The sequence below is a fragment of the Lagopus muta genome, chromosome 2 (assembly GCF_023343835.1).
Source record: "Lagopus muta isolate bLagMut1 chromosome 2, bLagMut1 primary, whole genome shotgun sequence".
Taxonomy (NCBI): Eukaryota; Metazoa; Chordata; class Aves; order Galliformes; family Phasianidae; genus Lagopus; species Lagopus muta.
In genome coordinates, this window is record NC_064434.1 from 67,677,478 (window position 1) to 67,705,322 (window position 27,845).

Below are 27,845 nucleotides of genomic sequence, written 5' to 3' on the forward strand. Positions count from 1 at the left end.
CAGTAAGGCCAGCCTAAGATGCCTGTGCTGCTTGTGGAAAACAGCCCAACCATTTACAACAGTGCAACCATTTGTGGGCTGAACTCTAAGTTGGATTACTGCAACGATCTTGGTTTGATTCGTGTTCAAACAATCACTTATGGCCTGGATCACTTCTGCTCCCTATGAGGCTCCGTAGACAGCTGAGTCAACATAAATAAAACGTTTGTGGACTTCAGAAATAAGGGACCAGAAAAACTGACTCAAACACAGATGAATCCCTCAGAAAAGGTAATGTAAAACTGTATCTGCAATGATGAACTGTCAGTATTGGAACTGCACCTTTAGAATCATCAGAGGAGAGCTTAGGAATCTGCAGAAACATGTTTCAACCTCCAGACTAAAGCTTTCTGTGAAACAGCAGACTACTAGAATGGCAAGTGACTGGTTGCAGAACTTTGACTAAACCTGATTCTAGGCAGCAGAACTCATTTAATAATTGAAGAAACATCTATGGAATACATAATTAAATACTAGCTTGTAGAGATACAAAGTTTTTTGAAGCCTAGAACAGTTACATTCAGCTAATATAAACAACAGTAATAGCTATAAAATAGCCAATAATTACATCGTTTCACTATCAACAATGCAGACATATTAATGTGAAGTTGGTGAAATGTTCCTGTCTTTTCTCAGAAATGCAAAACACTCATTGCTGTTGGGTATCACAAAACCTAGGAGCTCCACTGGTGATCAGACTTTTTGACTCAGTGGAATGGGGAGGGTGATTATGAATGAAATGAATCACTAAAAAGATCCATCACTCACATCACAGTGTGCCACTGTGCTAACCTGTAGGGGTCCGAGATGTGAACTCCGGATCAAAGTGGAAAGTGTCTTCTGGCCGTCCCACTGCAGGCTTGAAAGGCGGCTTGATTTCTTTTCTGTACAGTTTCTAGAAGAAGAACAAACCACAGTCAGCAACCTGGCAACAAATTCTGCTACTTCAAAACTCACATACAGGCTCCCCTGCTTTGGTGAAGCCTTTGTTATCCTGGCGCCATCCTTGCAGGACTGACAAAGAGGATGATGAAGCCACAGTACTGGCTCTTGTTTAACTGGCAGGTTTCAAATCTATGCCCTGGCTGGTCCCTGCAGTTCTTAGTTATCAAGACTCAGAATGTCAATGCAACGTTTCTGGTCAAAATTTAGACTGTGAACAGTCTATCTGGAGCATCTGGAAATTCACTGATCTTAAGGGCAGGATTGGAACATGCAATGGTAACACTAGGAAACCACATATGGGTGAGCTGAGCATCACATTAGTGACAACAAGCTCAAAGAACCACTTGGAAGCAGTGACTGCTTTAGCATTTTTTTGTTTGTCAATAACTAGCAATATGTTTGACACCCTGCCAGACGGAGCTGAGCAACAGGCCTTGCTGCTTGGAGCTCACAAGCTAAACAAGAGATTTGTTCTTTTGGCATATCTGGTGAAGTGGAAGGAGCTCACAGAAAAAGATTAGATGAAATCTATCCAATCTTCCCATCTAAAGGCAGTAGGAAGAAAGCACTACAGATGGGAGGGAAATCACTTCATGGATGAAAATGCAGATTGAGCAACTGAACAGAGAAACAAAACTGAGGAAAAAGATAAAAAAGAGGGGAAGGTGTATAGTAGGTAACATCTGGGTGAGTTTTTGCTGGGGAGTGAGGGTGCACGTAGGGTACCACCTAAGTAACAGGCACCATATATGTATACCAATACCTCGCCTTTGTTTCAAGGGATCTCCTGGCCTCTTTACTCATACTTAGCAATGTTTAAGAAACTGCTCCACTGTGTTTCTTTGCAAGCATTCATATGCACACACACACATTCTGGAAGATGAATAAACGTAGTATGTCTGGAAGTGATCCAAAGCCTACAGAGGTTGAAGGAAAGAGTCCGACTGATTTCAACTATCTTTGCATTATCTCTGCTTGAAGTGTCCAAACCTGAGCACCATGCTGATGGCAACACCAGGAACAAAGCTCCCATTTGACTCTCTGCCCCATGTTTCCATCCCTAGGCTTTCTCCCTTTCTGGCAATGCTTTTGTTCTCAGGTTTCAAAGAACTGAATTTGTTGCCACAGTTTCCAATAATTAGCATGCCTGAGCAGAAATATTTTGTTTCTTTCAAACTTTCAAGTCATGATAAGAGCTGGAGAGCAATTTAATGACTATTTACAATATATATATTCTCAAGGTATCTTTTAAAACAACTTCATAATGAGCTGGTTTTCCAAAACATTTAATGGAGATTAAATATATGCCTGTCCAGCTCTCTGCAAGCAGGAAGATTTTTTTTTTAAACTGTGATTTTTGTGGTGAATTAACTTCTATAATATAAAGCATGTGGTCAAACCTAATATATATATGCACCAACATAATTTAAACTTTATTTTGCATAGATAAATAACAGTTATTGAGGCAGGACATTCTGCAGCATAGTATTAGCATTAGTATAAAGCAGATGTTTGTGGCTGAACTATGATTCCTCAGAAAAGTGGAATGGTGAGGTTGGAAATGACTCTGCAGTAATTAATGGCCATTTCACCATAAAAAAGTTCCTGCTTGTGCAAAATTGCTCCATATCTTCTGAGAGAAAAAGAGATAAATAATTGTTGTAAGCCACAGTGGAAAGCTAGTCTTCCAAATAATTAAAAGCCAATTGTGATCTTAAGCAGGAAGTGTCACTCATCAACTGAAAAGTATAAACCTATTAATTAACATACACATTTTTCTGTCTGCAGGGCGCTTTAAAAGAGCACTCAGCACCTACTGTGGGTTTTCCTCTTGCTAGGATTTAACCTTGAGTAAGCTATTTGCTTCCAGCTTCCTTCTATTTGTCTTAATTCACAACTGCAGTGCCTCTACTGCAAAAAGCAATCTGGTCACACACACATGCTTCCTCCTTGAATTAAATGCACTCCTCATCCTGTGAGGTCCAAAAATTGGAAAACATTTTAGAACTGTACATCATTTGGGAACTGCACTCTCTTTTCATTATCATAACCATATTCTGCCCAGCCTCTCGATTCTTCCCTCCATCTGTAGTTTCTTAAGTGCTGTTGGATCTACTTTTGTGTTTTGAATCCCTAACCCACATCCTCCTCTACTGAGGAGGGATTTGAGATTCATCATGAGTCACATGCCACCTAAAGATGTGTAATCACAAATCTGCTTGATGGGAGGGGATGGAAACAAAGAAGTTGCTTGTGTGGGAGAAAGGAACCTCCTGAGTGCAAACTGGTTGACACCCTTTTCCATTTCCTTTTCCACTTGCAATTGAGTTTGTTTCCAGTGTTTCTGACTAGGTGATTAGGAACATACAAAGGTCAACAGCCTAAAATATTTTTCATCCCAGCTTTTTGAATCAGGTAGCTAGATCGAATTGTGAAAAACAAGAGTAAGCAGAGCAGAGTCATCTGCAGGCTTTGCTATCCTGGCTCCACTGCTCTAAGACAACCATTACAACCACAGCCAATTCATTGAAGCAGACTAAACCACAATGCAGAGTTAAAAGTGAAGGCTTACTGCAGGCAGAACACATCTTCCTTTAAATGGCCCATATCCTGTTGATGCCAATTCACAGGTGACACAAACTGACCTAAGAATCATGGCTATTGTTTTCCATAAAAACAGCGAGCAAATCTCTCAGAGGATTTAAGATCCTTCTAGTCTTTCCAAGAATATTTCTGATTTTAGGTAAAACATATTAACTGATCATGTCTTATCACAGTCCCAAAATTACTTGAGGCTGGTGGCATATCTCTTCCACATTGATCTCTTCCAACATAAAATCAAGGAGAATGGCAAATGACATAACAAGATAAGTCTGGACTATTGTATTTGACCATTTTTATCTGTCTCTCAAATAACTTCTGGTGATTTTTAAACAGCTATCATCATGTCTGCTGATGACATCAAGCCGAGTGGTATGATTGATAAAGCAGAAGGAAGGGTTGCCATCCAGAGGGACCTTGATAAACTTGAAAGGTGGGACCTTGTGAACCTAATAAGGTTCAACAAAGCTAAGTGCAAGGTTTTGCACTTGGGTCGAGATAATCCCAGATATGTAAACAAATTGGGAGAAGAAATCCTTGAAAGTAATCCTACTGTGAAGGACTACGGAGGCCTGGTTGATGGAAACCTTAATATGAGCCAGCAGCATGTGCTTGCAGTTCGAAAGGCCAATGGTAACCTGTGTTCTATCAGAAGAGGGGTGGCCAGCAAGGCAAGGTGATCGTTCCCCTCTACTCTGTCCTTGTGAGGCCCCAGCTGGATTTCTGCATTCAAGTCTGGAGCCCCCAACACAGGAAGGATGTGAAGCTTTTGGAGAGGGTCCAGAGGAGTGCCATGAAGATGGTCCAAGAGCTGGGGCACCTCTCCTATGATGGTAGGCTGAAGGAACTGGGCTTGTTCAGCCTGGAAAAGAGAAGGCTACAGGAAGACCTCACTGCAATTTCCAGTATTTAAAGGGAGTTTATAAACAGGAAGGAAACCAACTTTTTACACAGGTAGATACTGATAGGACTTTAAAACTAAAGGAGTGGAGATTCAGATGGGGAAGTTTTATACTGAAAAAGTGGTGAGGTGCTAGAACAGTTTGCCCAGAGAGGTTAGGGAAGTCCCATCCTTGGAGGTGTTTACGGCCAGCTTGGATGGAGCTCTGGGCAGTCTGATCAAGTACTTGATCTTGTGGCTGGCAAACCTGCCTGTGGCAGGGGGGTTGGAACGTGATGATCCTTGAGGTCCCTTCCAACCCCAAGCCATTCTATGATTCTGTGGACTCTAGTCACAAGAGTCCTGGTTTGGACTTCTACAAAACCCATAGAAGAAAATGTATATGTGATGTGCCTGGAAAACATATTAAAAAAAAAAAAAAGAGGAAATGGTTTAACTATTTAGTCATTTCCTTGACCGAGCTTCTTTGATAAAAAATTGAATTATTCCTCAGACACCTTTCAGAAGTAGAAGGATGCTACCCTCCACAGTGTAGTACCCTCCACATGTAGTGCAAGATACATCTACCTGTCATAGAAAACCCAATAAGCAGACAAAAAGATGAACTGCCTACTAAAATGTTTGTCCTCTCCTAGATTAATGGCACAATGCTATTACCTTCAAATGATAGAAAAGTTAGCAGAATTCAGGCCTCCAAACAAACTTTTGCTGTTAGTAAAATCTGCGTTAAATAACACAATTCCAGTTCAGTTTGATCTGTGATTAATATTAAAGGAAATAGAACTCGTGTCCTCTTTCTTCCTACTTCTTCCCAGCAGTATCTGACAGTTCATTTTCTAGTATGCCATTTGCTCCAGTTCTAATTTGGTCTGTCATCTAAACAAAAAACACTGCTTTTGTCTCATTCCTCTGCCTGCAGTCTGCAAAAATGAATTTCATTTTTCATTTTCAATGAAAAGCCAGAAATTCTTTAAGCATGACCTGGAAAGAAGAAACAGTAATACAAATAGCAGCAACCAGGCTGTACTTTCTAAGATCCAGTGATTGAAATTATCTGAAGGCAATTCAGTTTGGGTCTCTTTGTCTCAGAGAGATAAGAGTGCAAGGGCAGTAAGCAATTAAAAGATCTCAATTAAAAGAAGGAGTTGGACAACTGATCTTCCTGTAAATCCCAGGCTTGATCAGAAAAGACAGTCCATTCATGTAATGAAGAGCTATCCAATTTGTGTCAGAGTGCCAATAAAAAGCTTTAGAGCAGTAAGACAGACTTTTGCAGAAACCTTCACCTATTTTTCATCCTAGGAAATGGGTACTTGAAGTTTTGTTGCTAGATGACAATAGCAGTAAAAATAATAGTTATACAGGAATTAGCTCATGCTATAATTTATATTTTGGCAAAAATACTCTGATTAGATTCTTTAATTCATTCAGTGCTACCTACACAGAAGATGTTACACCTGGACTGAAGGACAATGCCCCAGAATATGAGAATGCAGCCAAGATATTGTGGGAAAGGACTAGAGGAGGACAATTTTCTATAGCCACATCCATATTTGCCAGGATTGCACCTATTGCTTCTGCCGTGCTTAGCATGAGCATCTGGAGCATCATAACAGGCCTCCTTACATCACGTATGTCATTTCCATTGCGTTCACTGCCTGCATCCAAAACCAGACACTGTGTCTGGTTGTGTCTGTTTAAAGACAGTGAAAGATGGGAAACAAGTGGGAAATGACTGCTCCAACAGGTAAACATTTCACTGATAGAGACAATAAGCAAGCTCTTATTCAAAACCCAAGGGAACAGCTCTGACAGTAAATGAAGATACGATTTATACATTTCTACCTTCAATTCTAATGACTTCATCAGTATGATATCTAGACATCACATATAACTTGGAAAGAAGGAACTAACTCTCATTTCCGTTTTAAATCTTTTCATAAACTGATACTAAGCAGATTGGTGTTTTTTTTTTCTAGTTAGCATGTCACTTCTGTTGTAGGAAAAAGCTTGCTTAAAAATGACCTCTTTTTACACTGGGTTTCTAGAAAACAATAAGCCATTGTGATCCTTTGTGATAAAGGGACTTCGGATATAGGATCATTTTACTACAGCCCCTGAAAGTTTCTATGCTGCCAATTGCAGTAGTTCTGTCTATCAGAGTTGTCAAGGTGCCTTAGAAGCTCTCCAGGAGAGATTGCCTGTTGTCCATGGAGGCCTTTATATTACAAAGATATAAATCAAATTCACATCCTGCCTCATCAATGCTGTTTTTTGTTGATTCTTTTTTCTTCAATACAGAGATCAGCACTATATTATAAAGATAGTTGACCTATGCAATAATGATTCATGTGTATCCAAGAGAGTGCAATGAGAACTAATCAGATTGGATTAAAATAAGTTTTTACAGCTATATTTTACAGTGAAGTTACAGTCTAAATAAGACATCATAAGGAGTTAATTATACTTCCCTCTCTAGCTCCAAGTTACGCTTGTGCATATCTAGCCTGCTCATGGTATATATTTCCCTTGCCTGCCCACGTGAACTTACTCAAATGATGGAGGACTGTGAAAATTCCTTAGGACAGGAAAGAGTGGATCTTTGTCAAGATACACTGGCTCATTTCCCCATGATTTAAGGAAATGCTACACTAGCAAAAGGGAAAGGAGACATGTCATCACTGTTCCAATGTTCCCAACTAAACTAAGATTTAAACACCTGCCCCAAAGGTGAAGACCACGGAGATATAAGAGGAACAGAAGCAGTAATAGTATCAATAAAAACCTTTTCCAGATTCTATTTGTTTGAATACCTTTAGAGTTGATAAAGTTGTAAAGCTTTTATATAGCATCTTATGATCAGTAAAAAGCAGAAGATGAAGAAGAGTCTGGATTCCAGAACCTATGTAAGAGGACAAAAAAACAGTGGAGCCATGAAGAAAAGTCTCAAACTCCATTTCCATTGATCATCTAGTAACATGCTAATGACTCATGCCAACTCTTCAGCATGCTTTTCAAAGTAGCTTCATGCGGTTTTCTAAAATAAATGATTCTGCAGGCCATTTAGAGGCCACTTGGGCACCATAAAATGTGCTTTCACAGAGGAATTGGCTTTATTGAAAAGCCATGGGCAGTGGTTTGAAGATGGCTGTGTGACAGACATTCACACTGTTTTACCAGAATTTATTGTAAGAACTGAACCAGTAAGAACAGTGATGTGTTTTAAAGAGACAGAACAATACCATAACACAAGTCAGACAAAATTAAACAAGAAAATATTAGTGGATGCAGAAAAAGGGAGCTCTGATGCATTGACAGATGCAAAAATAATGAACAAAAAGTGTTTGCCTCCAACTTTCTTTAAAAAAGCAAGGCTTAACCTGCTGCAAGTCTGAGTTGAATATTTAGCTAAACTCTACTGCTAGCTTTATGAGCTGTATCTGATGGCAATAAAATAAATCCTTGTTTACAATTCTATGAATCATGTCTGTTTGACATTTCTTATTGGAACTATGTTATATTTGATAAAATGACTGCTGTTCCAATTTTGAACGCTGATGTTAAATTAATGACTCACCTCAATAAAACATCAACCACTTGTGAGAGGAGTTGCTATTTCCTGTACTGGTTGGCTGTTTTGTATACCCAGTAATGTAAAAGCATTGCTCTGAAAATCCTTCTATTTAATACATTTCTGTAGCACCCATCACAGTATCGTAGAAGAGTCAGATCCTGTCTGATATTAACATAAGTGAAAACAGACAAGAAGGTGCCGATAAAGCCACCTTAGAAGATTTATGATTTCCCTGGCATGATGTAGCACAACCTGCTGTACACCAGCCAATGCCAGTAGTTGTGTTTGGGAAACGATGAGCCTGGAAGTCTTGGGGCTGCTTGGAGCTGCAAGTGTATATATGTGAAAGAGAGGATCTGGAGCTACTCTGTATAATTCAAAGAGAGAAAAGGATTCCTGGAGGTTCCTGACATTGTAAAGAATAAAACTAGGATTTAGTCCCACTTGCCAGATCCAATGAGAAAGGGCAAGTATATAAATATGAAACATAAAAGAATAAAAACCAAGAACATCAGCCTCTCTTCTGAGCATCTCCTTCAGACCCAGTTCTTTGGCTCTGTTTTCCTTTGCAACCAAAATACAAAATCATAGAATCACCAATGTTGGAAAAGACATCTAAGATCATCCAGTCCAGCCGTCCATCTATCACCAATAGTTCTCACTAAACCATGTCCCTCAGTACAACAGCTAAATGTTTCTTGAACACCTCCAGGGTTGGTGACTCCCTGGGCAGCCCATTCCAGTGCCTGACCACCCTCTTGGAGAAGTATTTCTTAACATCCAACCTGAATCTTGCCTGATGCAACTTGAGGCCATTCCCTATAGTCCTATTGCTAGTTACATGGGAAAAGAAGCCAACTCCCACCTCTATACAATCTCATTCAGGTAGTTATAGAGAGCACTAAGATCTCCCCTCAGCCTTCCTCTTCTCCAGATTGAATAATCCCAGCTCCGTCAGCCACTCCTCATAAGGCCTGTGCTCCTGACCCATCACAGCTTCACAGTCCTTCTCTGGACACGTTCCAGGGCCTTGATGTCTTTCTTGTAGTGAGGGACCCAAAACTGAACACAATACTTGAGGTGTGGCCTCAGCAATGCTGAGTATAGAGAATATGAAATATTACAGGAATAGTTTCATTTAAAGCTCATCATTTCACTCTGACTCAGCTTTCACAGTTGATGCAGAGTTTAATGTAGAAATTAGACAAATAGTCTTAGATAGTACTGTCATAAGACAGCCCATCAAACAAAACAGAAAAAAGAAATCAGAGAAAACTAAGTAGATTTCTGTTTCTTTCATATTTAGATATATAAAAAAATATTTATACATACACAAGGGATATAGGAACCAACTTAAAAAGCTCTAGATCCTCTGTTAAAGTTCACTTAACCTTTCTGATAAACACGGAAGTCAGACTTCCAAATTTAGCAAAGAAAAATGAAAAAATTAAGGTTTCTTCACTTACGTTCCAGTCTATAGTAATAAAGAAAGGGTGACGTTTAATTTCTTCCACTCCATCAAATCCAGCACCTGACAGGAAAAAGAAAGAATCAACATAATGTCATGTTTAGTAGAGTGCATCTTCTTCTAATTTCCTCTCCAAGTCCTTTTTTTTTAAAAACCAGAGTCACCATCTAAAATTTTCTTCTAATCAAGAAAACCTGACAAACATATATACAGACCATGGCACTTCATTAATGAAAACTTGATGGCTGAGGGTTTTTATTTTCCTTTAAGTGAGTTTGTTGCCACGATAGCTCTCTTTGGGGTTCAGGTAAGATGTAGGATTTCAGATACAGCACAGCACAGGCACTTAGCAAGGCCAGGAGAAGTTCCAAAATGTTCTGATGTTCCCCTAAGGCTATGGCTGCCTACTGCCACCAACAGTGGTTGCTGTTGATTGCCTAATCTTCTCTAATCCTCTTCTATCTCCACAGATAGGAAAAGCTGCAATACAACTAAGTTCCGACTCAAAATACCAAAAGGCTCCAATTGATTTGAGATAAGGCAACACCTTATCATATCAAATATACCATATCATATTCAAATTTGCATGAGCATCAAAGTCATCACTCTCAGTGGTATCTTTCCTTCGCTATTAATAGTGTCAATTTCCTCTTAAGTACACTATGGATATTTAAGAAAACTACTCTGAGATCTGGTAATGAATCTTAATCTGGAAAGACTGCTATTTTGTCAGTTTTGTTGAATTTAATTGCTTCAATGCCATCACAAAAAAACAAATATTCAGTAATAATTAAACAACTGTCAGAGATGACTTAGGATGCTATTTTGGGGGGTTTGATTTGACTTCATTAATAGGACTTTTAATTATTTTTTTAGTTGGAGAAAAAACACTTGGAAGCAAAGGCTTCATACTGCAGTTCTGAAACCAGTTTTTGAAAGGTGCCCAGCACTTCTTTACAAGGATGCTGAGTTGCCTGGATTTCCAAAAGGACTCAGGATTAATAAGCATCTTGCAAAAGGCAATCAGCACCTCAGAGGACTCAGTTTTTTATGGTTTTTTTTTTCATGCAGTATTTGTACTGAAGAATCAACATTGCAAGCAGTTTTAGAAAGGTCTTGTCAACTCCAGCTTTTGTAAAATGTGACATCTGCTCTCCTTGTGTACACGACATTACCAATGTTTGCCAAAATGCACTGATCAGGAACGGCTTCCTACAGCCTACTTAATGTTCACTGATGAGTGAATACGAAAAGCAAAGACTTTGTGAACATAACATGCAGGATTATGTCAGGCCTTCTGGATAATATTTCAAAAGGAACACAGTGCTGATTACTTCCCCATACTGGTAATCTAATAGTATAGACAAACATGAGTGATGCACACGATGATAAACAATCCTAGCTTGATATAAAAAATTACATGTGCTGAGGTGACCCTTTGGGCTATGATTAATAGTTCTAGAAAAATGGATAATTAAATCAAATCTTAGAGAGACTAAAGAGAACAAACACTGAACATCACTGTATCGCTATATATTTCTGTTGTACACCTGCAATGTGAGTGTGGAATATAGTTGATTCCCTCACTTAGTAAAGGGTATATTTTTTATAGGTAGAAAAGATCAAAAAGGAAGAGAGGAAGAGTATGGAATGACTGAGTAAGCTGACAATTTTTAATGTGGAAACACACAATTGAGGAGAGTATATGACAGATCAAAAAGTCATGATTGTTTGGAAAGCGGGAATGGGGATCAACCATTTCACATATCTTTTCCAGTACTTGATTTACGTCAGGAAATGATGCTACTAGGAATCAGGTACAGAGCATCCTGGAGGTCTTTCTTCAGACAGCAGCCAGCTGTGTGACATGGAATTCCGAGAAAAAGAGGACACGGATGTAAAATACTTATATAGGTTCAGGAGGAGATCAGAAAAGTGCATGAAAAAGACATCTGCTGAAGAAATCTGCTTCACTGACAAACCAAAAGAGGTTCAGGAAACTCCTTGCTTGAGCTTAAAGCAGATGGAGACCAAGAGAGAATTCAGGTGAAGTATTACAGGTTTATCTTATTCTTGCTCTTTGTGATGCAGTTTATGACTTCTAGTTGTTCACCAAGAATATACTAAGACTATACTGAGAATATACTAAGACAGTAACTTACCTTATGTCTTCTTATTTGTTTTTTCCATGCATAGTCTAAGTCTGTACTAGATATCCCTAGCTGATTCATTCCAATTTCAGCAGTTCCAGCAGAAAGATGAAACTGACAAAGTTACTCTGAAAAGAATTACACTTAGCAACTCTTTGGAGAAGAAATATCTGTGATAAATGTATTGTGCTCAGTTGGTGGCGACTGGAAACTTTGTAATGTGCATTCGATGTTCTTTACTAAATGAGGATGAAACTCAAGTGCCAAACCAATGTCAGAGAGCCAGGATAAATGCTACAGACACTCCTAAGTTGCTGGTAGCATTCCCTAGGCTAACTGGCAATATATTCAATCTTCTCTGCCCTGTTTCACTTTTTCCTGCTTTGTGGGCTTATGGATACACTGTGTGATGGGAAGGAACCACCTTTTTAAGATGACCTATTTGAAACCCACACTTTTTGTTCCCTTTTTTTTTTTTTTTTATTTTTTCCCCTATAAAAACATTGAAAGTATTGTATCTGGTACTATAGAAAACAGAACCAAGAACCAAGCCCATCTATAACTACTGCTGTTTGCGGAGGACTGCAGTGTGCAGAAAGGAATGCAGCATGCAGTTGACATGGGTATTTGTTTGAAAAATTAGCATTTCCCAATTGAGGCCACCTTGGAGCTCTGGCACAGAAAGAATACGTTGTTGGGAATGTGATGGCTTGCATCCATCTCTGGCTAGCTTGGTGTATTAAAGAGATTTAGGATGGTAATAGCCTAAGTTTGCAAAGAGCAATGGATTTCTAACTCATAGCAGCTAATTTTACATTGCAGAGAAGACTCAGTCCTTCCTGCAGTTTATATTCCCTGATCTTCCCTGCTGTGAGACCTATTGGTACAGCCCACATCTGCCTCATAACCCCTGTGCTCTGACTGCAGGCAGTAGCTTACGACCCAGTCCCCTCCAAAGCAGAAGAGACATGGTCTGAGGGTGTTAGCCTTGGGGGCAGTTCAGAGAGCCCCCAGGGGCCATCCTGGACCTGTGTGGAAATCAAAGGGAGAAGTTACAGTGGAGGTGCTTACAGTTGCTTACACCTCTCTGGATCCACCCTGAACATCTGAGGCCATTCATCTACTGGCAACAAATCTACAGTGGTACTGGTAAGATATGTGCTTTCATAGAGAAAACAAGCCCAGAAGTCCCATCTGGATTCTCTTGCTTCATAGAGATGGACAGTTCTTGGAATAAGGATAAGGACCGAGAAGACCACTGAATTGCAGCACATGGTGTCACACACTATGGCCACAAACCTACCACCTTCCTCTGGATATCTATTTTTCTGTTTGTTTTGTTATTTTTTTTAACTTCACTTTAGCTACACCTTTGTAATCAGATCTACTTGTAAAGAGTGATCTGCAACATCAAACCTACTGCCTGCAAGTGCTGCCCTACAGTCCCACAAGGGTCCAAGATGATAAATGATGCTTTCAGATCAAACTGCAAGGTTAAACACATTATAGAGTGCAAGGATTTATATAAAAGTTATCTCCTATTAATAAGCGAGTACTTAATTACCTAAGATTTTTTATGCTCATAATAAAAGTGTCTGTGTGCAGTAGCAGGAGAATGTTTTATTTGTAATTATTCTTGATGGTTGAATTATTATGGATAACATGAGCCTTGAAATAAAATGAGGGGAAAAAGGAAGACAATAGGAAACTTGATTATCTGAATATTCAAAATGAGCAGAAGGATTTTCTAGAATTTTAGTTTCAGCAAACAATGTTTGTTTTTCTACAGCTTCCCAGTCAGTGGCAGACATTTGGAAATTCATTCTAAGGTTTACAAGGAAGATATACAGTCACTCAATGAAAGATAAATTTGTTTTTTAAAGATCATTATCTCATACAATTGAAAAAAATAACCACTTATTTGGCCTCTATGCTGAATCTACTAGCACATGCTTTTACTTTATACTTTCTTGGCCAAAATTATCAATTTTGAGGACTCTGAAACCTTTATACCTCTCAGCAGTGTAAAGAGTTCCAGAAATACTCTACAATAATTCACCCACCTGAACAGATCGAAACTTTTGGGGATACGAGAATTAGTCCATTGCTTAATTACTATCAATGCAATAAACTCATACTTCTACAAGTATGAGTACTCTACTTCTACAATTTCCTTTCTAAGATGCTTGCACCTTCTTTGTCTGATATTCCAGTTTATCTCCTGTAGTAATATAAAATTATGTCCATTCATAATCTGCAATTTGTTGTATTTAATCAGAGCAATGCTCCCAGAGCAGTGCTATGCAGACAATTTGTTCAGTATTTAGCTTCAGAAAATGACAATGCCCATAACAAGGGATGCCAAAGAATGCAGTAATTTCCATTCCTTAAAATTTTGTTAGAAAGAAATAGCATGGGCCTCAGATTTTAAAGCAAAATCAGAGAAACATTGAACATCCTTCTTTCCATTCAATTCTAGTATTTTTTCATTCATAATAGAGTTTTAAACAAAGGCTTAAAACAAAGTTGTAAAACTCCTAGTCAATCTTTACTTCTATTTGTTCAAATGTCAACATCAAACAGCAAAAAGAAAGATGATAGTCAGAATAAAATGATTTTTGAAGCCTAGCTTTGTTTAGCTTGCCAAAGTTAGAAACAATTTTGGACTGAATACAAACAATCTCCAGATTTGCACACATTTGAAACAAGGACTGAACACAAGTGTTTGATCTATAATATGGTTCCCACTTAATTTTAGTATGCTCCACTGTTTTTCCAAAGATTTTTCAAAACACAATGTCTAACTTCACTTGCCTTTCAACTTTAGACTATTTTTTCCTTTCCCAGAGAAACCTGCAACTTACAAAGCTGAAGCAGGCCTTTTATTTGCTGGTTTCTGTCCAGCATTTACGCCAATCATTTAAATATTTCTTCTTCAAATATGTTTTCATCAATTCATTCTGATTCTCAATCAGTTAAAATACAGAGAGCCTTCTGAAGCTTTCTACTGCTACATTTAAAGTTTTGGCCATGAAACTATAAAGCAAAAGCATGTGCCAGTAGATTAAGCATAGAGGCCAAAGACGTGGTCATTCTTTCCTTATACTGTAGTTGGAGAAGATGGAGAAGACACATTCTGCATTGATGCATAGAAAACTTTATCTTTCAATTTTATGAGATTACAAACTTTAAAAAATGTTTCTCCTTCATCAGAATGAGAAAATACTGGGGCTAGAATTATCCTAGCTTATTTGTAATGCTAAGGAACTTTATTTATTTAACTGATCAACTTTTTTTTTTTTTTTTTCAGGACTAGTATGCAGAACTGCCCACTGATTTTACTGGAGCACATTTTGGTTGCACAGAAACTTGTGGGAAACCACAAAATAAGCAGAGCAGAACAAAACAAGAGACGGAGAACAGAAAGAAAGCAGATAGGAAACAAGGAAGGAAGAGAGGAAAAGTTTATATTTATTGCTGTGTCTTATCTTCCTGAACATGGATTAAATCTGGAAATTCCACAAACTCTAGTTTTCTGTAATATGAAGTCAACTGCTTGCAGCAGTTGAAACCTGTTGAGAAAATGTGTTCTTGTGCTTTCTCCTCTGTCAGTCTACAAGAACTTTTATTAGGTCAAGAGGAAGGACCCATGGGAGTGCATCATTTCTGTGGGTCATGTGGAGTTCTCCCATGAGGAGTGGGGTCACAGCAGCACGCCAAAGGACAGGGTCCCCATTCCTAGCCAGCCCTGCAGGCCCAGCACAAAAGTCCTGCAGAAGGGGTTACAAAGGAGAAGGAAACCAGGACGAACATAAGACGTGTACTTTGAAGTTATTCCACACTTCTCTTTGGTTTTCCCTTTTCCTTTAAAAACAAATTCTTCCCTTACTCATCTAAAACACAGCAAAATATAAGAAAGATGTGAGGCAAAAATAAACCTTCAATTTTTTTTTTTTTTCACAGAACAAGATACGATTTTCAAATGAAAAAGATGACAATACTATTATCAGGTATTATTCACTTGATCTGACTATTCTTATTTTTACACTTAAAAACTGAATATTAAATTTTCAATGACAATTAAGTGCCTGGCATGGTCTGGGATCTAACCAAATGTAATGAATTCCTTAATAAAACTCCCAAACAAAGGCAGAGATGGCATAAGATACAGAATCCAATATATCCCTCTAGTTTATCACAATTTAAATTGAATTACTAACAAAGGGGAAAAATATGTCAGCGAGAAAGGATATAATATGTTTTGGGCAATAAAGAAAACCAACTGTTAAAATGTTCATAGCAACCAAAATGAGACAGCATCAAAATACATTTTAGAACAGGGGAGCTCATGATAAATTTTACTGCCTTTATTTCCTCCACTTCTGATTTGCAGCTCATCTACTCAGAATAAAACAAAAAGATCCCTGCCATCCAGGTTCTCTACATTATCATATGCATGAGTTCATAAATGATGTTGGTTCACTCTCCCTGTTTCTTGAAAAAGAAAATACAAGCTAATAACATGTTTTGTATTCCAGTGCTTTTTCCGTGCTCTTTCCAAGTGTCTCTAGTATTCTGAAGGTTTCCTGCATTCTGGCAAGGCATGTAAAATGCACACATAATGAAGAGGATGACTGTCAGGGAAGATGGTGTGAGAGAAATGATCATCACCTGACAAGACCAAGCATATGTAACAAATGCATTGATTTAATGCCTGTGCGTACCTAATCTGTTAGCTGGGTTTCTTTTGAAGAGGGCTCGCAGCAGGCTCTGGGCTTCTATGCTCAAGAACTGTGGCATTCCCAGCTTGGCTCTGAAAGGACACAACACTTGAAAAGAAAATAGACTTTTCAAAAATTTTCTACATCACACTTTGGTTTAAAGAGTGGCATAGAAGCAGGTAGGAGGAGCAAGCAATGAATTTGCTGACCAAAGGCATGACTACCTAAACATACCGCAATACAAACTGAGGGACTGATCTTGTTCTGTTGAAGTTAAAATACATTTTATCACTGGCATCACTGGAATAAATCTACTGAATCTCTTAATACTTTTTGCAAAACATTAAGAGGTATTTTTCCTATGGAATTTAAAAATTTTTTTTAGTTTGTTGAAATAATTTTGGAAATCCAGAGAAATTTAAAGACATGAAGTATCATGAAGATAATATTAATAAATCATATATTGATTAGGGAGAATAACACTTTTCCCTCAGTGATTCACAGCTACAGAGAAGACATGTACCACCGATAAAGGATAGGCTGCAAGCTCTGAAATACTTGTGCTGCACTTAACACTAAATGAATAGGAAATTCTCTAAGGAAAAAAATGTGAAACCCTGAAAAAACAGAACATAAGCTGTCCTCTAGAATCCATCTCCACTTCTGTATGGATAATGACTGTATAATTCTGTATTACAGACACTAGCACATATTTATTTTGTAAGGCCTGTTTGGTAATTCACTTCCTGCTATTCGCTCTGAAGACAATTTTAGAACCACACATAGGATTTAGCTGTGAATGCCTTACAGAGCTTCAAAAAACTCATTATACACATTATTAATCTCTACCTTTCTTATATGTTGGACCTATAGGCTGCCCCAAGTGTATAGCTGTCATAGTTAAGGGAATGAAATAGATTTCAATACTCACTTGAGTATAAGAGCCATTGTCTCCTTTCTGTCTTTTCCCTGGAATGGTAATGACCCTGTCAGCATCTCAAACTGTGGAATAACAAAAAAATGGTAAATTGAGTAAGTGTTGAGACAGCCTTAATAGCTCATCACACACCAACCATTTTCTATTTATTTCAAACAGTACTGAAAAACTGAGAAGGAATGGCCCAATAAACAGTAGTTATGGAAAAAATGTTACAGCAAGTCTAGATTATGCAGAATATTATGGATCAGTATGATTACTTAGTTCAAGGATCTTAAATTGTTTACGCTGATACTTGATGGTAAATTTTGGTAAACTTGGGGAGAAGCATCACATGTGCTGCTATTTCCAGCACTTATTCCTGGTCAATATTGGAGAAAAGATGGATGCTATTGGCCGGACAAAACCTTAGTTTGAACAGATACAGTTATTTTTAAGCATTTGGCAAAGACTGTGCTGTGGGGGCAAATGAATTCACCATCCCTTCTGAGGGAATTACATGCAGCTGTGTCAGGGAAGCATCAAGTTGGTATTAGGAAGGGTTCTTCACTATAGGGTGACTGGGAACTAGAACAGGCTCCACAGGGCAGTGGTCATAGCTCCAAGCTGCCATAGTGCATATGGACAACATTCTCAGATGTATGGTTTAGATTTTGGGAGGTGGTTTATGGTTTAGATTTTAGGTGGTGCTGTGTGAAGCCACGATCCTCATAGGTGTCTTCCAACTCAGGATATTCTTTTTATCTGAGTCTTATCACCTTTGCTGATTGCATATTTGCACTACTTAACAATGCCACTGTTATACAATCTTGTCTATTTGATTGATGGTATACTTATACAATCTAGTAGACATTATACTATGTCTAGTATGGATTCAATAGCAGGTCCTTCATGCAGCTCTAGATGCAGTGTTTCATAGGGCTATGAGTAGTAGCTGATGAAAGTTATGCATCAGCAATTAAAAATAAACCAAGAACATAATTCAGCCAAGCATAAAGGAGGACAATGTCCATTAAGACGAAAGAGAAGAGTTATCCACTTGTATCTGAGATACAGGCTTTGGATCTCTTCTAGGATAAGTACCTGCTAATTAATGCTCATTATTGTAATTAAATACCTCTTAAAGTAGGACAGTCTCTGCAACCATTATGTAGTTTCTGTAACTTACTGCACAAAAGCTTCACTGCTCTCTCTTATCTGAGATTAAATACAGCTGTGCCATAAGAAAACTACCTGAAGGCACAAGAAAATTCTACCTACAAAACTGTTAAGTTAGTTTTGTGAGGAGGCTAAATGAGAGGCTTAGAAGCCAAACAACTAATTGATTATAATTAATTGAAGGACTTATTTACATTACGTAAAAATTACTACAAGATAATAAAATATGAGCCAGAAGAATGGAAAAATATTTTTAAAATGTTTGTATGACTGAAAAATACAGACAAGATTTGGAAAAATGCAAAGGTTTTCACTCCTGTCTCATCTAAGAAAGTCAAGAGAGCAGCTACCTGACAAAGGAGGAAAAAAACAGCTTGTCTGCTAGAAAGAAACGTGATAGAGTAGAATTGTTGAAACTGCCTAAATGACAGAGGAGCTCAAGACCTATTTTCAAAATAACTCTGACCTATAAGAGCCTCTGTCCTAACAAAAATGGTCATATATCCTTGTGACAAGGGGCAGAGAAGATCACTTCCCAGAGCAGTAATGAAAGTGGCACATTGTACAAAACCCTCATCATGATTTCTAAACAGCTTCCTTTATGTTCTAGGCAAGTATCTAATATTCACTTACGCTTGCTCATGTCACTTTGCTGTTATAATAGATTTGATTTAACAGCACTAACGACTGCTACAGCTCGTTTATTTAGACAGAAATGGGCTTGAAGCTGCTGATGTATATGATAACAGATACATGCTATTGCTTGGCCAATGACTTTGTGAGAAAATGACAACTGTAGCTCCAACCCACCAGAATATCAGAGACAGATCTGCAAACACATTATGTGTGCAGGGCCAAGCAACCCGAGGGCAAGAAATTCAGATGCAGTGTTGAAGGAAGGAAGGAAAGAAAAAATAGAAGTTGCAGGAGGGAGCAGGGGAAGTCACTTGTCCTAAAGGCTGCAGGGAGTATTCACTGCACTGCTCCAACAGCTAGCGCTTTGTTACCAATTTTACAAGTCTAATGCTGAGACTAATGCAGATTCAGGAGAAATGCACTTAACATCAATATTTAAAGTGAACTGCCTTATGTGTTAAATACACCAGAGCTTTTGACTACAGTGAATTCTACCGAGCAGCAGCTGGAAGAAAGCACTGGTTCCTATAAATGCTGCCCTGATTCTGAAATCTGTTCAAGATTAAAAATGAAACAATGAAACTGAAGAACACTGAAAAAATGAATATAGTTAAAGCTGCTGCACAACACTCTGGTTTCCTGTTTTTTTTTTGTTTTGTTTGTTTGTTTTTAAATATCAAAACCCTTGCTAAACCTAAACATGAAAACAGAAGTAAGACTTTGCTGCTAATATTTCACATAAGTTCAGAGTCATATGGGTCACGGTAGGTTGACTGGGAGCTAAGCCTAGGTGTGAACAAACTTTACAGCATCTTTGGCTATTAAAGTGAAATCCATAGTTTTGCTGGGAAATGCACTCTTCACTTCCCGCTTCCCCATCTGTATAAACCATCTGTTGGCTTGTTCCTTGCCTCCCAACTACTCACTTCTTGGGTATTCTGGAGAGCTGCCCTCTCAAAGCCAGCACTTCAGAAGACATTGTCTCCTTCCAGCTTTGGCTTCCTTTCCATACTAATATTCAGCAAGAAAGGCAAATATTCCCTGCTCCAGTTCAGCTGTCTGTTAATGCAACCACAGAACAAGCTTGGTGGGAATGGATACGAGAAGTGATCCTGTTAGGTCATTGAGGAAGAGCAACTACAAGAAAAATCCACAGCCTGGGGTAACTGCCAGATGAATATTCCTAGCAGATGGAAGGATAGAAGACTGTGCAAATAATCCTAGCCCAAATCTGCCTGAATATTGTGAGCCTAGGACAAAAACTGAAGTCACAAAAGAAACTTGATATTACTCAGAACTGGATAGTAGAGACACTCTTGTCAGAACAGCTGGCTTCCCCTCTCAACACTTTCAGCAATTTTCCAGGAAGCTGGGAGTTGGTCAGGCACTCAGTTTTACCATCTATAAAATGCTTTATTTATCATTATTAGCTATATATGAAGCATAATGAATTTTATTTCTTCTAAAGGATTTGAATACCTTCACATAGCAGCTGGCATAAATGTTTAAAATATGGTTCATTAAGAATGCTATCTGATGTAATGGGAATAAAACAAGAATATTATGATAGGATTTTGTAAAAGAAGATCTTATTGCTTTGATGTACTATATTGATTTTTCCAGGGCCACTGTACAGGTCAAAGTGGAAACTACCCTAAAATAGAGTACGTTGGCTAGCAAGGGGAATATTTTCCTTTCTTGTACAGGCCTGCTTGTGCAGGTCTCTTGATGCAAAATTTCTGAAGAATAGTGTTAAAACTGAGCAACATTCCATCTAAAATCTTCAATACAGTAAGTAAGATGCAAGAAGACAAAAAAGAAAAAAAAAAAAGAATCTAGACATGATAAACCACAGCTTCCCCAGCACATTTGCAATTGGGTACAAAACAGTAAAAATCTCTTATTAAGTAAGAGGCAAGTACTTGCAGAACATTTGAGAATGGTGAAGTTGGACACTGTTGAATTCCTGGCAGCTTTTCCAACTAGCATAAAAACAGCTTATCTAACAGAGGATGCAAGTGATGAGCAGAGCCCAAGAAACACTGGAAATTCTTGTACACTTCAAGCGTATGAAAATCCTCTTGCCATAATCAGTTAATTTATAAAGAGGAAAAAAAGGTTGAACTGATTAAATATATTTTTCTCTAAAGTGTACAGTAGCACTCAGAAGCTTAAAGCATCAGCTTACAATTAAAATAATTTAACTTTCTTTAAATGGATTTTTATATTTTCCAATTCTAACATGTTGAATCTGTGGGAGAGGACATAAAGAAAAGAGAATGAGGAAACAAAAAAAAAAAAGTCTAGCAAAAAACATGTGGCAAAGAGCCAAGTTCATTAGGAGGTGAAAGAAAACCAATCTTCTATGCACCAAAAACATCAGTGTTTCTTTTTAACAAAGATAGTAAAAGATAGTGAGAAGGCACAGATATCCTCCAAAAGTAAACACATGAGAAATTTAAAGGGTTGTGGTGTATTTATTATAGGAGACATAACCTATTGATTTTTCTGAACAAACGTGATTCAAAAGTGCTCAGCATCCACAAATGGCTTTGTGTCTCTAGGAGATAAGGATGTCCATCTTTTACATTCAGGTAATTAATTGAAATCTTTACCTTAGATTAACTGCTGTCAACCAGCTAGATCAGCAACATAGGCCCTCTCCCAAAATATGCTCACTAGTTTTCACATTGCTACCTGTTGCTACTTTTGTTGGAACCATTTGTTTGCTTACCATAAACAATATTTAAATAAACTGTCATTTCTGGAAGGGTTTGTTCCTATCTGACTTTGGGATAACATTACTTTTTAGCATGAATAACTCCTTTCTCTCTATCATGTTCTTCCTTGTTGTACATTTCTAGATGGTATAGGTAGTTCTTGGACTAATGACCACCTTAAATTAGTAACTTGCTCCTGCAACACTGGGTCAAATACTTTATTAAAAGGTACGTGAGAGTGACTTTGTTTAAAAATGCTGATGTAAAGAAGGCAGATTAATGGCAAAAGAATCTGAGGTACTGTAAAGCACTCAGAGTGCCCTCAAAAATACATTGTTTAAAAATATATTTTACAAAAAAGAATAATTGTACACTCCCGAGTTTCTTCAAGAATATGCCCCTAACCTCTGAAATTTCCTGCCTTGGGAATGTTTCCAAACAAGATCTGTGTTAGTAACTAGGTAGACATTTTTTTCTGAAATGCTTGCACTCTTACAAGCTTGCCCTGCTCTGTTCCTGTGGAACAAAAATATTTATGGCTCAAAGCAACCAACTGAAACAACATACTACTGACGGAAATGAGATAAAGGAGAAAATCTACGGGCAAATTTTAGCTCATATGCTGCCAGGGGCAGCTTGTTTCCTATTCTTGATGCAATGAAAATGATCAGGCAATTATCACACATCTACTTTCCTATCAACCCTTTACTGCTGAAAGTTATATGTTATCTCAGTGACTGCTCACTTTCCAGACACCACTCCAACAAAAAAAATACAACTTTTCCATTACCATGAGCACACCAAAAGACCACCAGTCGGCGCTCTGAGTGTGTCCTCTGCGGTTGACCACCTCTGGGGCCATATACTCTATTGTCCCACAGAACGAATACGCTCTCTTGTCATGATCGATGGCTTCTTTACTCAGACCGAAATCTAAATAAATTGAAATAAGAAGACTTGTCAAATTTCTAACAGGTATTATTAACACTTATGCACTTAAACTGTCCAAATAAAAAGTGGTTGGAGAATACATGGAACAGACAATGGAGCACCCATCCATCTGTGGGCATATTCTGTGTGTAGGAAAGCCACAAGTACACGCACAGCGAAGCTCTACCTATGTTAAATACCTGAGTGGCATTTGTTAATATGTCTTGAAAGCACATGTACTATTTTTTTTACCTATCACTGAGGTTCAAAGCAGAAGAGAATGTGCAAGTCAGCAGATTCAGTTCAAGAAACAGTTTGAATTTGGCAAAGAAAATGTTGGTAAAGATTCTTTCTTAATTTACCGTAGCATTAATAGCAATAATCCCAGATGGGAAATGGTGATAACACATTTCATGCAAAGGGATGGCTTTCGAAGATGTCCTCTGCACAGCTATAGCTTATATATTAAATTCAGAGAACTTTATCTGGAGTAAGCAGTCATACTGGGAACATCCATCCATCCACAGTAGCAGGCAGTCAAAAACGTAAGCTCTATCAGTCAGGATAGTGACTTTACCAAGAAAACCTATGTTTTCCACATGCTGTGAAGACTGAGAGCATGACAAATTGCCATAAGAAAGAACATCAATACCCAAACTCTTCTGCTTCTTAAGCTTTCTTTCTTCCTTTCTTTTTTTCTTCCTTTCCAAACAATGATGAAGTTGCATGGAACATAATGCAAATTAAATCAGCTTATAGGCATTAAGTTTCCTCACGTACCTGTTATCTTAATGTGGCCCTCTTCATCAAGAAGAATGCTGTAAAACAAAAAGCAAAGATATCTTCATTATATAGTCACAGATTGCAGTTAACAAAAATGAGTAAAACACGTTTAAGACAAGTAATGAGATATATACGATTCAAATACATGTGCAAACAAACCCTCACTGCACTATATGCTTCCATAAAGAAAAATGATCCCCAAAAGCCTAACTGATCTCATGCCTGAAGCAATCACTGCCTGTGGCAGTTGAACAGGGAGTCTCCTCTTTACTCCATGGCACATTCAGGATGAAGATGTGAGCTGAGCTCAGAAAGAACATGGTGTTCAAAGCAAACACCAACAGAGCATTTGCTTCCAGCAGGGGATAGAGCTATAGGTTTTCTGTTGTTCTCATAATAATAAAGGCAAGTACAAAAATAATGAGGACTTGGACTCACTGGGTCTAAAATTAACTCCAAAGGTAGATACGTTAATGCTGAAGTAATAAAAGTGATTTTAGAGCATAATGACTAGTCACAGCCTAGCTGCATGGATCTCAGCCCCTGCTAATTTATTCTGTCAGGAAGCATAAATGAAATTTCAGCCTGGAAGCCAAATTCAAGTGTTCTCACGTTTGCCACCTGCCAACATTTCTTATTCTCACAAAAGCACTCCAAAATTTCTATAAGAAAAATGACTGTAGTTCACAAAAAAACACTGCCTTTTTTTTTTTTTTTTTAACAGAAAGAAGCAGGATCGGTGAAACTAGGAAATAATAAGATTTTGCTAAATTTTGTGCCTATTAGTGCTGACACAGTAATGAAGACGATGTTTCATCAGTCCTAGTTAGATTTAGTGCATTTGTGTTTTCAGACTGGTCTAACAAGATGTCAGCTATTTTTATACTTTCATTCTCTTACAGAGTCACTTTGGTCCATTTATGCAGGACGAAAATAAGACAGAAATGAAGCTAACACATTGGGAAAGGTTGTGTGTAACTCTTGTTAAAAGTTTCCTCTGTGCTGAAACATAATTGAAAAGAGGTGATCTTCTGCCATTCATTTGTGTGTTTGGAACAGGCTGTTATTGTGTAACTCATCAAATAAAGGCCAGCAGCTGAGTCACTACTGTATGTTCAATAATTAAACCTTTTCTTCTCAATAAAAGCTTCTTTCCTTAGATTTTTTCTGAGCAGATTTTTTGAAGAGGCATAAAATTTAAGTACCAGAACATAGCAGGCTTGCTTGCAGGTACTTTTGTGACCGAGTTAAGCACCTGCCAGCTTGAAAGCAAGAGAGAATGCCTGAACCCCACAGACCCAGCTCTGCAATAGTGGTTGATGGAGCACAGCTCATGAAAATCACCCCAGATTTTGTCCCACACCCAGCGAGTCCCTCTGAGTAACAGTGCAGATCAAGTTGTGTGGAATTTTCCCCAGAAATATCAGTTTTATATTTCATTGATTTCCTATGGAAAATTCATGCTGCTTTTCTATGATGCAATATATGGTTTTCATATCTTTCCCCTCCATTAGAGGTATGAAGGAAGGCAATAGCCATGCAACTATCAGACTCTCTTGGGCTGAGTGAGCTGGAAGTATACAACAGACTTTCTCACACTAAATGTTTGTACGAGCAGCTAAATGAACGGATCTTGGTTTGCTAGGGGCACATATCCTTCATCTTTGAATACTCTATAGTTTTCTTCTGTCTCATGTTCCCTAAATCTGCCCTTACACACAATCCTTGGCTGCCTTCAGCTTCCCTTCGCCCCTGGCAATATGTGTGGGACAGCTGGGGGTTTCCACATTTGCCATCTGCCAATGCATACAATGCTATGGTTATGAACTGAAAAATTACTTTTGATGTAAAAAGAAAGTAGTATGCTAACTGGGAGGAAATTATAATTGCTGCCGTGAAACAGCTTTGAATGACATTAAGAAGCAAAGTATTCACATTACCACAACTGACAAATATTTTTTCTTTGACTGCAGAAGCAAATTTACTCTCTGATCATCCTTTCTGTCATCTTTTATCTCTATCATTCTACTGCTGCTTTTATCCCACAGTGTCAAATAGAAATTCTATTGTGACAATTAAATTATGTTAGCTATAGTTTGCAGGATCAGCTAAACAGAAATAAGCTACTGCTATTTAGGAGAAGGAAAAAAGAACTAGAAGTTGTTAATGTGATCTGGCCTTGAGAAAAATCTTTCTTCTCAATCAATGTTTTGAAATTACAGTAAGAAAAACAAGAGAAGGAGAATGTCAAACTAAGCTATAATTCCACTGAGTGATAATCTTTCATTACCAGATTTTTCCATTTTATTTGCTCAGTTTAAGATTTAACTGTGTTTACAGACTGCTGCCATTGTCAATTTGTTTCTAAACAACACTTCTAAAAAAACGACACCATTTTAGCCTCAGGATGGTCCAACAAAAAAATTGAACTGTTTTAGTTAATCTCAGTTTAAATGTATGCCTTGAGACAATAAAATCTGAAAATCTCCATGTCAGAGCCTGGGAAGCTAGCCTAGGAGCAAGGGAATGACGTTCTCCAGGCTATAGGAGAATCTCATGGTAGAGTTAGGACTGTAACTAACTCAGCTGTTAGTTTTTTAGTGTGTTTTTTCTGCACAGAGATAAAAAGCCTTCAATATTAGTTGTTGACATTATTTCATACTGTATTTTAGAACTAAGGCCACAGTAGCTCTCTTTCTCTCTCTTTTTTTTTTTTTAATAGAGTCAAGTCTTCAAGGCTTCATATTGAACTCCAGTATAACATAATCAATGGTTCTGCCAAAGCCATTAAAACCGTTTGTTTTGTTTTTAATGATTTAATTTCTTTTTCCAAGTCAGCTAGTTTCACAGGAAATTCAACCCACATTTCATGTTTTTTAGAAATTGTAGCCAAAATCTCAGGTTGGAAAAAAAATCTGAAATTTCACAAAGAATATTAAGTTTGACTGCAGGCTTTGGTCTGAAAGCACTGAATAGAAAGAAATACAGAGATGAAGATGTTCCCCAACTGTCCACCTTTTTAACATTTCAGCGTATGCATGACACCATACTGTCTCAATAAGCTGAACAGTCTTAGGCTGAAATCATCTGTGCCATAGCTTCATCGACACCATGAAGCTCCAGAAAGGGACAGCTTGTTTCAGTGGATGCTGATGGCTATTTTATAACAAAGGTCTTGGCTCCTTATCAATTCTCAGATCTTTCCTCTCTGCACAAGACAGCTATGCTCACGAATGAATTGCTGTGGTTTATAGCACATAAATTCCATTAAATGCAAGCTGTTATATGAGCAGCTACCTGTCCCTTTTATGGACACCTGTGGGCAACACTATGTAAGCCACCTTGTAAGCTGAAGCCTTTACAACAGAACTATATCAAGGTGTAACTGGGCACCTGGAGATAGAACAGGCAAAAATAAATAAAATGCCTGTGCATTCACAGAAAGTAAAGTTACTTCTAAGCCATTCACACTCTTAAACCACAGCATATATTTCATACACTACTTTAAAATAAGTTCCCACTTTTCTAGTTCAGTACAGTCACATTTAATAGCTTGATGCTGCAGTTCTTAAGCAGAAACAGGCCTCAGTGTGTAAATGAGGTCTTGCCCATTTCATCAGCTTCAATACGACCAAACAGCACCTTGTTCCACCAGGGACCTCACTGAAATCACCAAGACAACTCAAGGAGAAGAAAGCAGCATAAGCAATTTAAAAGCATCATTATCTCCTTGCTCTGCACGAGACTTCTACCAGCAAAATCAATCGTTTGCCTTTTTAAAAATAAGTACAGCTCACTTCATGACAACTCCCAGAGTACGTATTCTGGTTGCACTTAAACTTAATTCGTAGCTTTGAATTGTTAATATGAATTTTTGTTCAGGGAGTCCTAAAAAAAAAACAACTGAACCGGACATTTTAATGTACTGAGGGTTCTTTCAAGTGATCTGAACAGTGCTATTTTATAACAAGTCTTCTTTGACATAAACAACTCCAATGAGCTTCATTTTAGGATACTTGCAGAGATGACAGAACCAATTTCAAGTTTATTAGCAGTTACTTTTGGGAACTTCTGGAGGATGGCAAGAGCACTAAGCAATGAAAGAAGGAAAAATGCAGTGCTTATCTTTTAGCAAAGGAGGAGAAGGATAGTGGGGAAGTTAGAAAGTAATTTATCCCAATTTCTTTGTTTTGCAGCCTGATCTGACTGAGTAAATCTTTTCTGATCAGACTCACAGTGCTTCCGAAGATGTGGTGCAATTCTGGAAGTTCTACTTCAGAGG

At 38.0% G+C, this 27,845-nt stretch overlaps 1 protein-coding gene across 4 annotated transcripts in view; it reads right to left on the bottom strand.

Annotated features, from left to right (window-relative positions):
• Positions 1–27,845, bottom strand: part of RPS6KA2 (ribosomal protein S6 kinase A2) — a 263,441-nt gene that overhangs the window by 34,238 nt on the left and 201,358 nt on the right. For all 4 annotated transcript variants that reach the window (XM_048936514.1, XM_048936516.1, XM_048936518.1 and 1 more), the window contains 6 exons: positions 23,561–23,598; positions 22,641–22,783; positions 17,331–17,401; positions 16,403–16,491; positions 9,527–9,591; positions 832–934 (listed from right to left, as the gene is read on the bottom strand). In XM_048936514.1, coding sequence (XP_048792471.1) covers positions 832–934; positions 9,527–9,591; positions 16,403–16,491; positions 17,331–17,401; positions 22,641–22,783; positions 23,561–23,598 — 509 coding nt within the window. The remainder of the gene's footprint in view (positions 1–831; positions 935–9,526; positions 9,592–16,402; positions 16,492–17,330; positions 17,402–22,640; positions 22,784–23,560; positions 23,599–27,845) is intronic.